This window comes from Ambystoma mexicanum, chromosome 2p (assembly GCF_040938575.1).
Source record: "Ambystoma mexicanum isolate Mex_15411 chromosome 2p, UKY_AmexF1_1, whole genome shotgun sequence".
In the NCBI taxonomy this organism is placed as follows: Eukaryota; Metazoa; Chordata; class Amphibia; order Caudata; family Ambystomatidae; genus Ambystoma; species Ambystoma mexicanum.
This window is the reverse complement of record NC_090923.1, coordinates 172,964,287-172,978,057: the sequence shown is the minus strand read 5'-3', so window position 1 is coordinate 172,978,057 and position 13,771 is coordinate 172,964,287. Positions and strand designations below refer to the sequence as shown.

The 13,771-nt window shown below is 43.5% G+C and overlaps 1 protein-coding gene across 4 annotated transcripts in view; it reads left to right on the top strand.

Moving 5' to 3' along the window:
- Window positions 1–13,771, top strand: part of IFT122 (intraflagellar transport 122) — a 1,464,758-nt gene that overhangs the window by 1,112,200 nt on the left and 338,787 nt on the right. For all 4 annotated transcript variants that reach the window (XM_069643447.1, XM_069643448.1, XM_069643450.1 and 1 more), the window contains exon 24: window positions 12,056–12,221. In XM_069643447.1, coding sequence (XP_069499548.1) covers window positions 12,056–12,221 — 166 coding nt within the window. The remainder of the gene's footprint in view (window positions 1–12,055; window positions 12,222–13,771) is intronic.

Sequence of the window (13,771 nt, the reverse complement as noted above, 5' to 3'; positions counted from 1 at the left end):
TTTTACTTTAGTGGTATACTTAAGACTAGTACCAGAAAACTGGGGTGGAAGGGGGCATCTATGGAGATGCTTCGGACCAAACAAAATCACCTCTGCTTTCTTTGGATTAAGTTTTAGCCAATTTTTTGCCATCCAGGTTCCAATTTCTTCTAAGCATTTGCTAACCAGAGCAAGAGTTTCCTCCACATCATCGAGCCTAATGTATAACTGAGTATCATAACTGAGTATCATCAGCATATGAATGAAAACTGAGATGATATTTCTCCAAGATATCCATGAGGGCACGAAGGTAAATATTAAAAAGGAGTGGAGAAAGTGCAGATCCCTGTGGCACACCACAGCACTGGAGGATGATCTCTGAAAGAAAACCTCCAACCTGAACACGTTGTTGATCTGTAAGAAATTATGAGAACCACTGTAACGCACAGTCCACATGCACAAGATTTTTCAACCGATCCAACAGGATGCTGTGGTCAACCGTGTCGAACGCGGCAGACAGGTCGAGCATTACAAGCAGGGAGAGTTTACCTGCATCCCCGGCCTGTAACATCTCGTCCCAAACCGCCGTCAATGCTGTCGTCAAAAACCAGATTGCAAGTGGTGAAGGAGGCCGTGATCCTCAACATAGTCCTGCAGTTGTTTGGTGACCACCTTTTGCTTTTGCGCTGCCAGGGGCAGTGCACTGTCATCGCTTGGCGAACCGACCGGTGCCCGGCTGTCCGAAAGCCCACTCCACCAGAGCGATCGCTGCGATGACTGCGTTCCTGTCTGGTGTGCCCCTGCTGGACATCTGCAGGGCGGCTACACCAACCTTCACAAAATACTACTGCATCGACAGGGATTCCAGAGTCAGTCAAGTAGTGCTACGCAACCCGTTTGCTTTAGGTGAGTCTGTTTCAGAGGTGAGAGTTGATTGTTTCTGTTGAGCCTTGCCACTTCCAGTGGTTGTGTAATGTTGTACTGCTGTGTATTTGTTCTTCATGAGCATGTGAATCCAGGTCAGACCCCATGCTGGGCTGGAGAAGGAACAAGTTACTTACCTGTAACTATTGTTCTCCAGCATGGGTCTGGCCTGGATTCACATGCGACCCCTCCCTCCATCCACTCTGCGGCTCTTCTTGGTCATACTGCCACTTAACGTGCTTACCAAATCTGGAGATGGCAGCCAGGGGAGGGGCTTAGGGAGAGGACTGTCATTGGATGGGGGCAATATAACCCAGAGGACAGTGATGGGTTTAAAGTATAACACAGTTTGTAAGTGAAAGTAATACTGTTTTTCTTTTATCGAAGATTCCCAGACTGACGACAGGGAATATTCATGAGCATGTGAATCCATGCCAGACCCATGCTGGAGAATAATAGTTACAGGTAAGTACATACCTTTAGTATCACTGGGGAATTTCTCAGGGGGCCTGCAGTTGCTCGTGACCTTTTCTCTCTCTCTCTCTCTCTCTCTCTCTCTCTCTCTCTCTCTCTCTCTCTCTCTCTCTTTCTCTCTCTTTCTCTCTCTTTCTCTCTCTTCCTCTCTCTTTCTCTCTCTTTCTCTCTCTTTCTCTCTCTTTCTCTCTCTTTCTCTCTCTTTCTCTCTCTTTCTCTCTCTTTCTCTCTCTTTCTCTCTTTCTCTGCCTGCTTGTTCTTGCCAGCGTCTGACTTTTGCTCTTCCCTCAACCAGCATTCCGGTGACCCTTCTGGTAATCGGTCCGGAGGCAGATATTTGAGTGGGGTGGCGTTGGCGTAGTCAACCGGCCAGACTGCCCAGCAGGGAGGTTCCCTGGTCACTCCGCGACCGGGATTCATACTCCTGTTTTGTCAGTTACGTACTGACTGTACACGCTGGGTCTCCAGCATCTGCTCTTCTCCTTCAGAGGAGTGCTGTACTTCATGGGCTCTGCAGCTCCTTGCAGCTACGTCGCTCGCTTTTGTTGTACTGCCAGGGGGCCTCCCATGCCCTTGTATGCGTTTCTCATCCTACCTCGGATTTAATGTGTCCTCTATATTCAATCTCCTCGTCACGGTTGATTGGAAGTTTGTTCTTAAAGACACAGATTGGGCCTCATTACACGGAAGGCGGTAATGGTTAACGGCCACCGTTAATGGTAACGGTGACCGTTAACCATTACCGCCTTACTACGAGGTCCCTTAGCGGGTAGGTGCTTTAACGCCTGCTTTTTGCAGGCGTTAAAAACCAACCCGCTAAGGGACCTCGGAGCTAATTACGGCACCGCAAAATTGCGGTGCCGTAATTAGCGCCTTCCCCATTCCCATAGAGCCCTATGGGGAAGGGCAATGGCGGAAGGGGGATTTACCGCCCCACCAACCTTGGAATGGGGCGGTAAATCCCCTTTCCGCCAAGGCGGTGCCGGTATTTTACCGGCATGAGCCATGGCGCTAATAGCGCCATGGCTCACCGCCTTCCGTGTAATGAGGCCCATTGTGTTCCTTGATGATCATGGCATACGTTAACTTTGCCTTCAGCACAGTCTCAGGAATTGTTGCCGTTTTGCCTCTCAGATAATCCCATCTATGCCATCATAGGGAACTGCTTAGGGGGAGTGCCTGACAGGAACAGGAGTCCTTGCCCCCTAAGGGGGTCTCTCGCCGTGAGGTCCCACTTTCCCAGACAACTAGAAAGTTATTGCGGAGAAGGCTCACCTCCTAGCCTCAAATGGGAAGGGTCCTACTTGGGGAGAAGAGACGAATTCCCTCGATTCATCACACTAGTCAGTTGCTAGCACCTGGGAAAACGTAAAGTGCACACATTCAGCAAGGCATACCAACGCGCTGCTCACACACCTGAATTCACTCAAACAATTATGCATCCCGGGCAATTCTAACGAGAGCAAAAAAGTGAAGTGAGTTCAGAAGGGATAAGAGTACAGATATTGAGATGGTGATTAGAGTGTGGCGGTACAGTAAGGCAAAAAGGAAGGGAAGAGTGTGAAGCACAAGCGAAGGAAGGAGAAAGAAGAGCACAAGTGAAAGAGGGAGAAAGAAGAGCACAGTCGGTCGAGAGAAAGGTGAATGAAGGTGGAGAGAGGGAGAGAAGGTAGAGGAGGGGAGAGTCCAGAGCAAAGGTGGATGGAAAAGAAAGAGGATGAAGAAGTGGAGAAGAGACAGAGCAGAGGATTCATAGAGAAGACAGAAAAGTGGAATAGGTGGCAAGTAGACAACGAGAGTCAGGAGGAAAAGGGAAAAGAAAAGAGGGGCTGGGAAGGAGAAACTGAGAAGCGGTGCAGGAAGATGCAGTAAATGAGAGCAAACAGGGCCGAGCAGGAGAGGTGGATAAAGACATGAATGGAGGATGTGGTAGGAGTAGAAAATTAAGCCATGAATGAGGAGGACAGTGCTGCAGATCAGTGAGGAGGCAAGAGAGAAAGCCAAGGTATGGAGAGAAAGGCAATGGAAAGAACAAGATGAGAAGAGGAGGAATAGACAGGAGGAGATGGACAAGGTGAAAAAGAAGTGAAGGGGAAGAGCAGAGAGACACGCGAGGTGTCCACTGAACCTCAATTCTGAATGAAGTGAAACAGTGGTGCACAAGCCTTAGGACACTCTTGAGGGCTTGAGAGATCTACCTGCAGAACAACACACCATTGAGAAAGGGGCTGTGTGGCTAAGCTTGACAACTCCAAGGTCCAACTATTGGTAAAGATTCTGACTCCCGACCCTAGCACCGATAACCCAATTCACCACTAAGAGTGGGAGGAACAAGCAAGGCATCCTGACCACTTCAGTGCAAGCCAATAAAGATGTGCGGGGCATTATAAACTCCATAGACTGAGGGCAGAGGGAAGGACTGAGTACCATGGTCCTAACAGAAGTATGGCTACGTCTTCCCAATTCTCAAGCCTCACCCCGGGGCCCTAACTAAACCTAATGCCCCGATTACATGTCTACTTAAGAAGAACCTGTAACCTTATATTTTGTCTAGAAGTTGTCTGTCAGTCCCGTTAGTGATGCACAATACCCCTTATGTGGAATATAGTCATATGTAAACGTTTTTCCTGGCCTAAAGGCAGTTGCTGAGACATCAACCAGAACCTGAATTTTCCCAAACAGGTTATAATTACATGAAATCAAGTGATGTTTGTTGTACTATAGCATTTGTGTATTGGCAGATTTCAAATGTCATTTTATCATTGACATCTGAAAAACAGCCCTTTATTGATGAATTTCTGTATTTTATTCTGTTTGTAGAGTTTAATTCTGTACTCTATTTCTACCTCACCTTGATCAGATGTAAACTACGGTATTGCCCAATCACTCTTCTTACTTCATTCCTGACCCTGTATTTTTCTTTGCAGGGTTATGTTTTGTTTTCTGATCCTGGGCTTCCTTTCGCGTCTCATATGTGTACACCTGCTTCTTCTATCTGTTCTAGGTTGGGGAAACTGCATGCCTTTCCTCTACAGTCCTCTTTCTCCCTGTTGTACATTGTACTTCTACTCTTTTTTTTTTTTTTCAAATTGTTGTTTATTAGTTCGATCAACAAACCTTTACAACTTTCATGGATCATCGTTTTGTTTATATATACAGTTAAAATAAAAAGAAATGTAGCATGTATAAGTTATGCAGATATTCACACATTTAACGATAGTTTCTGAGGATTCTCGTCGTGTAAATTTTCCTAGATCTATGTTTTTACCAATTTCAGTTTTCATATATGCATCATAAATATAAGATCTAACACAGTATAATTGGGGCTTCATAATTGATTTTCTATGAAGCTTTGGAATTTGATACATTATTATGCCTTGTTAAATGAAAATGCCTAGATTTTATAAATCTTCGTCACATAACAAATGCAGCGTGACGAAGAATTATCATTGATGTTATAACTTACATGCAGTTTTAATGGACTCTGAGTATCTGCTAAACTACTAGTGATTCTTTTTGATAAAGGTTCTCTAGTTCTTGATTTATACTTCGTAAGAAAGTGCATAAAGCTAGTATGAAGCTCGTTCTAGTCCCCCACATACAAGCTAACCATATCCATTCCTTACGTGCCTCTGGCAGGTCACGTGTTTTTTCAATTGTTAGCATTCGTGTGTTTTTAAAATGAGGGCAGCGTGTTACTAAATGTTTTAGAGTTTCTTTGGTTGAGCCATCTTTACAGAATCTGCATCCCAACTCCGCCGCTGCTCTCCAATATGAACTCCAATTTTCAATCCTTTCGAGTGTTAAGGACTGATTCAGTTTAAATCGGAAATAAGTTTCTCTGGCTTTATTGCAGGGAAACTGGATTATATAAGGTTTGTGGGGACGTCTTGGGGAACAAAAGCGAGCTGCTTCTTTATATCCTTTTAGTTCCGCAATTTGAGCTAGAGTTTTGCACCAATCATTTTCCATCATACGTAATTTTACATAATTCGGCCTCGATTGTAAGTCTACTGGTTCAAGTGCTATTTCATCCAGTAGTCTAATCATTTGTAAATAGTATATTGTAAATGAGGATTTTTCAGACCTGATCATTAGTTTACCCAGATCTTCATACAAACAATTATCTGGGGGGTATCGCATTTTTGCGAAGTTGGACAATAGCCGCCAGTTTCGACGTGCGGATAGTGCCGTGAGGCCGAGTTCTTGTCTTAATACCGGGTTTGGAGTGGATTTGGCCAATCGCATAGCCCCTTTCCACATACCGCCTTGAAGCTGATCAAGATAGCTGTTAATATTTACAATACAAGTATCTAAGGTGTAGAGAATAACTGATTCCACTTTTAATAGATAGAATTGTAGCAGTGGCATCAATGAGAATTTACAAAATTTCAGATACACCAATCGCATTTGTGTGGCAAGAGGGGCAGCTTTCTTTTGTAATAACTCTTTCCACGTTAACAAGGATTGAGAATCGGATATGGTGTATCCTAAATAACGAATAGCGGGCACTATTGATAATGGAAAATTTTCAATTGTCCAAGTTCTAGTGAAATTTTTTTTCTTCAGGTTTCTGAATATCACTATATTGGATTTTTCAATATTACATTTTAAGTTGTGTGTGTGACAGTAAGAAGCAAATAGATCTAGTTTAATTTGGAGGCCCTTGGGCGTGCGGTCAAAGATTAATATGTCGTCGGCAAAGGCTAACCAGTGAATTTGTAAATACCCCAGCCTTGCCGGAAAAGATATTTGTTTGTGCCAGATGTCATTGAGACCACATAGATACAAATTAAAAAGCGTTGCCGCCAAATTACATCCTTGCTTCACCCCGATTTCAATTTTTATTGGATGCGTTGTAGAACCATCATTGTTCACTCTTACTAAATAGGTAGTTTTTGTATGTAATTTGGAAATTAATTGTATAAGGTACCCAGGTATTTTCATATCGGCCATTTTATTCCAAAGAAGTGCACGTATGACGCAGTCAAATGCGGAAGTAAGATCAATTGATGCCATGTATAATGGTCCAGAGTCCCTTGTTTTATGGTGGGCTAACAGGTGTGCCATAATGGTTGCGTTCAACGGTGTACCCATTCCTGCACGAAAACCAATTTGATATTTGGACAGAACTCTTAGCTGCCTGATGACTACCTGTAATTCTCTCAAGAGGAGAGTGGCAAACACTTTCGCCGCAGTGTCAATTAAAGCGATCGGACGAAAGTTACCAGGTTCAGATCTTAGTCCTTTTTTGTATATAGGTACAATAATAGAGTTTGGCCATGAGACGGGAATGATGGCAGTTTTTAGAATGTTATCAAACAGTTTTTTGTAAATTCCGGCCCACAAAGCTGGATTTTGTTTAAGAACACATGGTGGAATGCCATCCGGGCCGGCTGCTTTAGAGTATTTTAATTTTACTATTGTGGACTCAATAGTCGAAATATCCCATCGCGCAAAAGAGGGCGCGGCTAAAGACGACCATTTATACTCGTGTTTTATGAAGGCTGTAGGGAGGGCAAATTTGTTTTCAAAAAATGTTCTCCAGTCCTGTGAAGAGATCGTTGTCGACTGACAGGTGGAAGCTGTCAGTGTTCCAGCTCTAAGTAAGGCCCAAGTTGCTCGTCTATCTCTGTGGCAAAGTGTACTGAACATATCTTGATTTAACTTGTTGTGGGTAAAGTGTTTATGGTCTCTACATTTATTTCGATAGGTGTTTATAATTTTTCTTTTTTCCCTCTGAAACGCTTCCCATGTAAGATGAGTTTTCCGGATTGCACGCAGAGCCGCGTGTTTTACTCTTTTCGCTTCATTTATGAATTTGGAGTAAGTCGGGATAGATTCAACGTGAGGTTGCAGTGTACGTGACGACAATATATTTAATATCTCTGTTGTTAATCCCGGTAGAATCTCATAAACCAGATTTGGGAACTTCTGATGTTGGTCTGATGTATAATATAAGGAAAGGCGTGTAGAGATCATATCATTGACCTTATCACACAAATTAGTTGCCCATCGAATCGACAAGCCTGGACGATCCCCTTCCAAAAATTTTTGTTGGGTGTTTTTATCTAGAGCAGTTAATTCTAACTGTAAATTTAGTTGAATCGTACAATGATCACTCAACCCAGGATCGTGTATTATAATTCTGTCGGAGAGTATTTGCAGGCCCCGCGATGTTGCAAAGTAATCAATGCAGGTCGCAGTATCACCTCTTCGCCAGGTATAATACTTGTCATTACCTACAAAGGGAATAAAATCTAGTTCCCATGTTTCGAGAAATTCCTTCCACAATCGTCCTCGATGTCTCGCTTGATGGGAAAATCTACCATTAGACGTGTTGACCGTGTTTTGTATACAGTGCGCATTGAAGTCCCCCCCCACAACAATGTCACATGAAGGATAGTGTGTTAAAACTTCGTCAAATAGATTATTTAACTCCTGAAACACAAGGGATTGGTTACACATTGCTGGATTGTGATATAAACATACCATAAGAGTAGGAGCAAGGTGGAAACCCTTCAGCAAGATGAGTGCAGCTAAAATTGCTGTGGCATGAAAAACCTCTAACACATCTGCATTTAAATTAGTATTTAAACAGATTGCAAGACCGCCATATGGTCTACCACTTGTGCCTCGTTTCGCTTTTAATTGAATAACGGTGTATCCGTTCAAGATAAGTTCTTGTTCACACATTGTCTCCTGGCATAGCATCACATCACACTCCCTGCTTACATTGGCATTGCTAAACCAGGATTTTAGATTGCTAAACCCACATGAATTCCAAGACAAAATAGATATAAAAGGGGACGGGTTAATGGGGAGTGTTATTCATGGCAGGGTTCAGCGTATTGTGCAGGGCAGCTAACCATGACCAGTCCTTGGTGGAAGTTGATAAACTCACTAGTTGGGCAATTACCTCTGCATTCATCCCATTCTTAGCAAGTTCAGGGGGTAGATTGGGCACTTGCTCCATTGGAGATATCAAAGGTGTTTCATTAAATGAGATGGCATCATCAATTGAATCAAATGGATATGGCATTAGGCCAATTGAGCGCAAATCCTCCGTATATTGCAAAACAAGATTTGTGATAATAGATGATTGCACCTTGCACACCATACGATGGTTTTGTATTGGCGGCAAGGTGATCCATTCAATATCCGTCGTACGTAAGGTGCGCAGGCCTGGAATGCGATTAAATGCTTGTAATAAAGCCGATCGATTAAGCCGCTTAGTGCCATTCTCAACCACAATTATTTCCCATCCTATAATAGTAGTGGACAGTTTATTCATGTCCCCCGTCTCTTCACAACCTTCTCTCGGTAGTTGTGCCTGTATTTCATGATGGTTTGGGTTTACAATGCCGCCCCTGCAGTTTAGCAGGGGTGACAACTTCTTACAAGGCTGCCTATTATAGTCAAGATTTTGGAGCTGATTGAGCTCGTCGATTGATGCGGCAGCCATAGGAGCCGAGTCCAAAAACTGTTCGGAGTCGTTTACAACCGAGGCTATCTCTGATGTCGTTTCTTTTTGCGTGGACTTTTTGTCAATAGGTTTAAAGAAATTGGGAAGTTGTGTTTGGGACGATGAGTGGATTTTTTCATTAGTGGAGACATGCGATTTTTGTAATGGCAATTTTTTTAGGTGTGTATTAGATAGAATTTCCTCTGAGATCAGATCCGTGTCAGCAATTTTTAAGGATTCTAGATTTGATGAAGGTATAGATAAATGACTCTTAACATTTTTTTTCATAGTTTTAGGCTTTGGATTAGGGAGAGGCAATAAGTCCTCTTGTATGTCTTGGAGAGCTTTTTTCCGGTCAGCTTTTCTTTTCAGAGCACGGAAGAAAAGTCTTTTATCTTTCCGTGATATGAATGAGCGCTGTGGAGGGGGGGATAAAGTTCCATCATTTCTAGCTAGGATATCAGCCGGAGCGGAGACAGCATCATCGTTGATATCTAATAAGGTGGTCAGGGCTGAGGGACTATTTGGATGTGACACCTGCTCCCCCTCCATACAACTAGCGTAAACCTCCGCTTCTTTTTCCCCAGGTTCAGTTTGTATAGGCAGTAATAGCTGTTCCAACTTTTCACGATGTAATGCAACTTCCTTACATAGTTGGGCATGGGTGAGTATTTGACAAGAAGTCGCAGGTTTTTGAGTAATGAGTGTTTGTGCAAATGAAACAGGAAATGTGTATGAAGGATAAGGAATGTTCGTATTAGTAAGTCCGATTAGGGAAGGATCTGGGTCATCCGTTTGTGTGGCCACAGAGCTGGTTTTAAGCTCTGTAATCTGAGTCGGCTTTTGTATCTCAGGACCCCGTCTAAGAGTATCGGCAAATATAAATCCCTCCAGTTTAGAGATTTTTAGTAGAATTTCAGAGAGTGCTGATTTACAGTCCCTTAATTCATAGTGAGTGTACTCATGGCCACGATCTAATAGGTTAAGTATTCGTGTTAATACTGGATAGGATGCTTCCAGTGATCACATGTCTTCCGTGGGCTCTAGGATGTCAAATCCTAATGGATGGTTCGATGTTTTTAAGTCGGGTGAATGTGTGAGGTCTATCACTGGTTCACTATTACCACTTTGGGGGTGGGTTAGAGACGATGGTCGAGAGCTGGAAACAGGAAAGATAGAGGGGTGAGAATCATATGTCAAGGGTGATGTAGAACCGTGCATGTCCTTCCTATGTACCACATCTTTGCAGTGTATATGAACATCAGCTTTTGCACAGTTAGAATGGGAGACAGGCGTGGAAGGCCCAACCGACAGCCGTACTCGTTTTTCAAGGGCGGCAAGAACTACTGGAGCTAGTATCGAATTATCCGATGGAGATGAGGTGAGATCCTCAATGGGAAGTTCGGGATAGGAGGTAGCAATGTCCATACGCATGCTCAAAAAGCTTTTACGGGAAGGCTTAAACTCTGACGTGCTAGGCAGGAATTCTGTGCCTGCAAGTAAGTGTTCGTTAGAGGACTTTATAGGAGCGTGCGCACGCGCATAAGAAAATGCGACCTCATGTTTAATTAGGTCTTGATCGGTTATGGAGCTCCAGTGTGCCGCGAGACCAGTAGTTTCACTCGGCCCTGGAGTAGCACTAAACACACTTTCTTTTATGGATTGCATTTTTTTACTATTTTTTCGATTTTTTTTGGAGTGTGAAGTTTTGACTGGAGATGAGTTTAAAGGTCGACCACTTCGCAGGCATAAAACCATTGGAACTTTTTGTACTCCGTTCTGAGGGAGAGCGCGTTTCCAGCCCCCCAAAGGAGTAATACTAGGTTCCCCAATATGAACCCTTAAGTGTCACCACACATAACACACCACCTCACCGCCTAACAGCCCAACAGCACTTTGAAGGCACTTCGGATGCGCGCGCAGGATGCGCGTGCACCGAAGTATTTATAGGAAGTGATGCAGGGTGGGGGGCGGAGTGGAAGGCAGGCGAGTGGGTGGAGACTGCAAGTGCTGCAGAAAAGGAGAAAGAAGGGACACAGGTAAGTACAAGGGGTCGTACTCTATTCAGCACAGTGAGCTGCGGCAGAGCCGCGGCACCAAAATAACAGGCACCAAGTTCAAAGTAAGCAGTTACTTGTGTCCAAATCCAAAGTGAAAGCAGCTGATCCGTGTTGCGAGAACCGCGTTCTTCCGCTTGCAGACGGCAACAGCAAGTTTTGCAGGGGGACGACTATGGAGGCTTCCAGCAGCCCAACAGCACTTTGAAGGCACTTCGGATGCGCGCGCAGGATGCGCGTGCACCGAAGTATTTATAGGAAGTGATGCAGGGTGGGGGGCGGAGTGGAAGGCAGGCGAGTGGGTGGAGACTGCAAGTGTTGTGTCCAAATCCAAAGTGAAAGCAGCTGATCCGTGTTGCGAGAACCGCGTTCTTCCGCTTGCAGACGGCAACAGCGAGTTTTGCAGGGGGACGACTATGGAGGCTTCCAGCAGCCCAACGCAGCCCAACAGCACTTTGAAGGCACTTGCACAGTGATCTAAGACTTTTCTGATGATGCTGCGACATACCAGCTCAGTTTCATTGTCTCCTGTGCTATCTACCATGTGTCTCCTTGCTCTGTTTGTGCTGTTCTCACTTTGCTTCCGTGTTCTGTATATATGTACTTATTTATAAATGTATGCATGGGATTTATAAAGCACAAGCCTATCTGGGTAGCGAAGATGTGCTGTACAGGGGTAGCAGAGGAGCTGGGAGGGGTAGAGGGAACAGGGGTGTGGGGTTGGGGGTGACTCCTGAAGTGTAATCAGTTGGAGGCCTGTCTTATCTGCATTGGTAACTTGTTCCAGAGACGGGTTGCATAGCAGGAAAAGACCTGCTTACCCTTGTTTCCCTCTTGCAAGTCTTTGTTTCCAGCTGTTGCTGTTTGTGTGACGGCCTCCAGAGATGAGTTTATTGGTTAAGTAGAGTGTGTGCTGGAAGGAGTAGCCAGTGCATCTTTCATTGTTCTACCTGACCCTTTAAAGTTGCACGCTTTCTGCTAATTTTCATGATTTGCTTTGCTTTTAAACATTTGTATATGGACACGGCACTGTTCACACAACACATAGGTCACATATAGTATACCGGAATGAAGTAAGTTATTCTGTCTCGTATACACTTAAGCATTACTTCTGGAAGGAGGTGATATGTGTATTTCAGCCTTAACTCCATTTCAGGAATGCCCTTTACGCCTTGGCCAAGCAGAGCAAGGCGTTGGGAGCGTACAAGCTGGCCCGGCATGCCTACGAGAAGTTACAAGGTCTCCGTATGCCATTGCGATTCCAGGAGTCCATCGAGCTCGGCAGCCTTACTATCCGATCCAAACCATTTCATGACAGTGAGGTAAGTGTACCATAGTGTTTGTTTTCCTTGTGTGGCATACATGCCCATTGCACGATTTTGGGGAGGGAATTTCAGAGCAATGATAATGGTAATGCGCATTTTATCCATACAAAGGCTGATGGGCCAGCAGCAAGAAACCACTTTCTCACCTACAATGTCCGACAATCTATCTTAAACCTGGTGTCAAAACATTATTTCAGTCCTTTCGGAAAGCAATAAAACAAATGTAATAATCCTACAATAAGAATCCCAGCCCGCAATATGGGATATGAAATAAGATCTTTGAGCCAAATAATGTCTTTTTCTTTTTTCATAAGAATAAATGAGTCAAAATGCAGGCGGTTCCCTAACTCTCAAACCTGGGGAAGGCATCCAAACCTCTACCAATGGATTCTGAGTACAATGAATCATGAATTGAAGCTGCATCCTGCTTGGTGTCACTAGTCCCTTTTAGCAAAAGAGAGAACATCAGCTTTGTTCTGCGGATTCACTCAAACATTTATACGCTCAGATATTTAATCTAAGTTTTACTAACGAGCATAAATGGTTGTCGGAATCAAATGAAATGTGCTTTAAAACGTGCAATATTAAATCTACATAAAAAAACAGTTACAATGAAATTAAGTAATATTCACCATCCTAAATATATCTGGCTTTATGGTTCTGCTTAAAAGACAGCTTCATTTCTTATGGAAATTCAGACATGTATACATGGTCTCAAACTTAAGAGTAACAAGCAGTTAAACATAACTAAATTGGGAGTGTAGATGCAGTATTCAAATAAACTGTGCAATGAAACATTGTCAGAAGTGTTTGGCTTCAGAAGCCAGGAAAGGAACATTTTGAAAATGATTCTTAACTTCAAAGTGGTTGGTGTGTCTGAAGTTGGGAATAAATGAAATGGGAAATTCAAAGTGGCGTTTTTTCTTTTTGGAACGAGGGCTTGTGGAAAAAGGAATACATTCGCGGAACCAGTTCTTTATATTGGGATCTGCTAATGGTCTGGACCCCAAATGTATTTTGTGGTGGAGTGATACCTTTTTGCCTCCTTCATCTGCTCAGCTCACTTTATTGAGGGTGCTCTACTCTCTCCAGCAGCTTTGTTGGATACTTAATATTAGGAATGGTCTCTAGTTTTACAGTTCCTGAGCAACAAAATTGGGCTTTTTATCAGTGGAGTAACTCAAGTTTTTTGTTTTAGGTTTATTGGCACTATACCTATTTTTAATGACCAATTGATATGATGTTGAAGATGACGAACAATTCGTCCATGACATGAACGTCCCATTTTTATGAGTCTAGGTAGATTCCACTGCCCCAGGCATAGTACATAAGTAAGTTTTCACTCTCCCAGTGGGAAACCCCATAGGACTCCCCCCCCCCCTCCCCTTTACTCTCTTTTAGCTTCACAATTGGATAAAGAACGGCTCTCTCACCTTACATTAGATTATTCTATTAGATTGAATAGAATGCTTCATTTGATCAACTTAAAGAGATTTATTCCCTTAGAGGCACGTTTCTCCACTTTTACTTAGAGGGATGAATAAGGT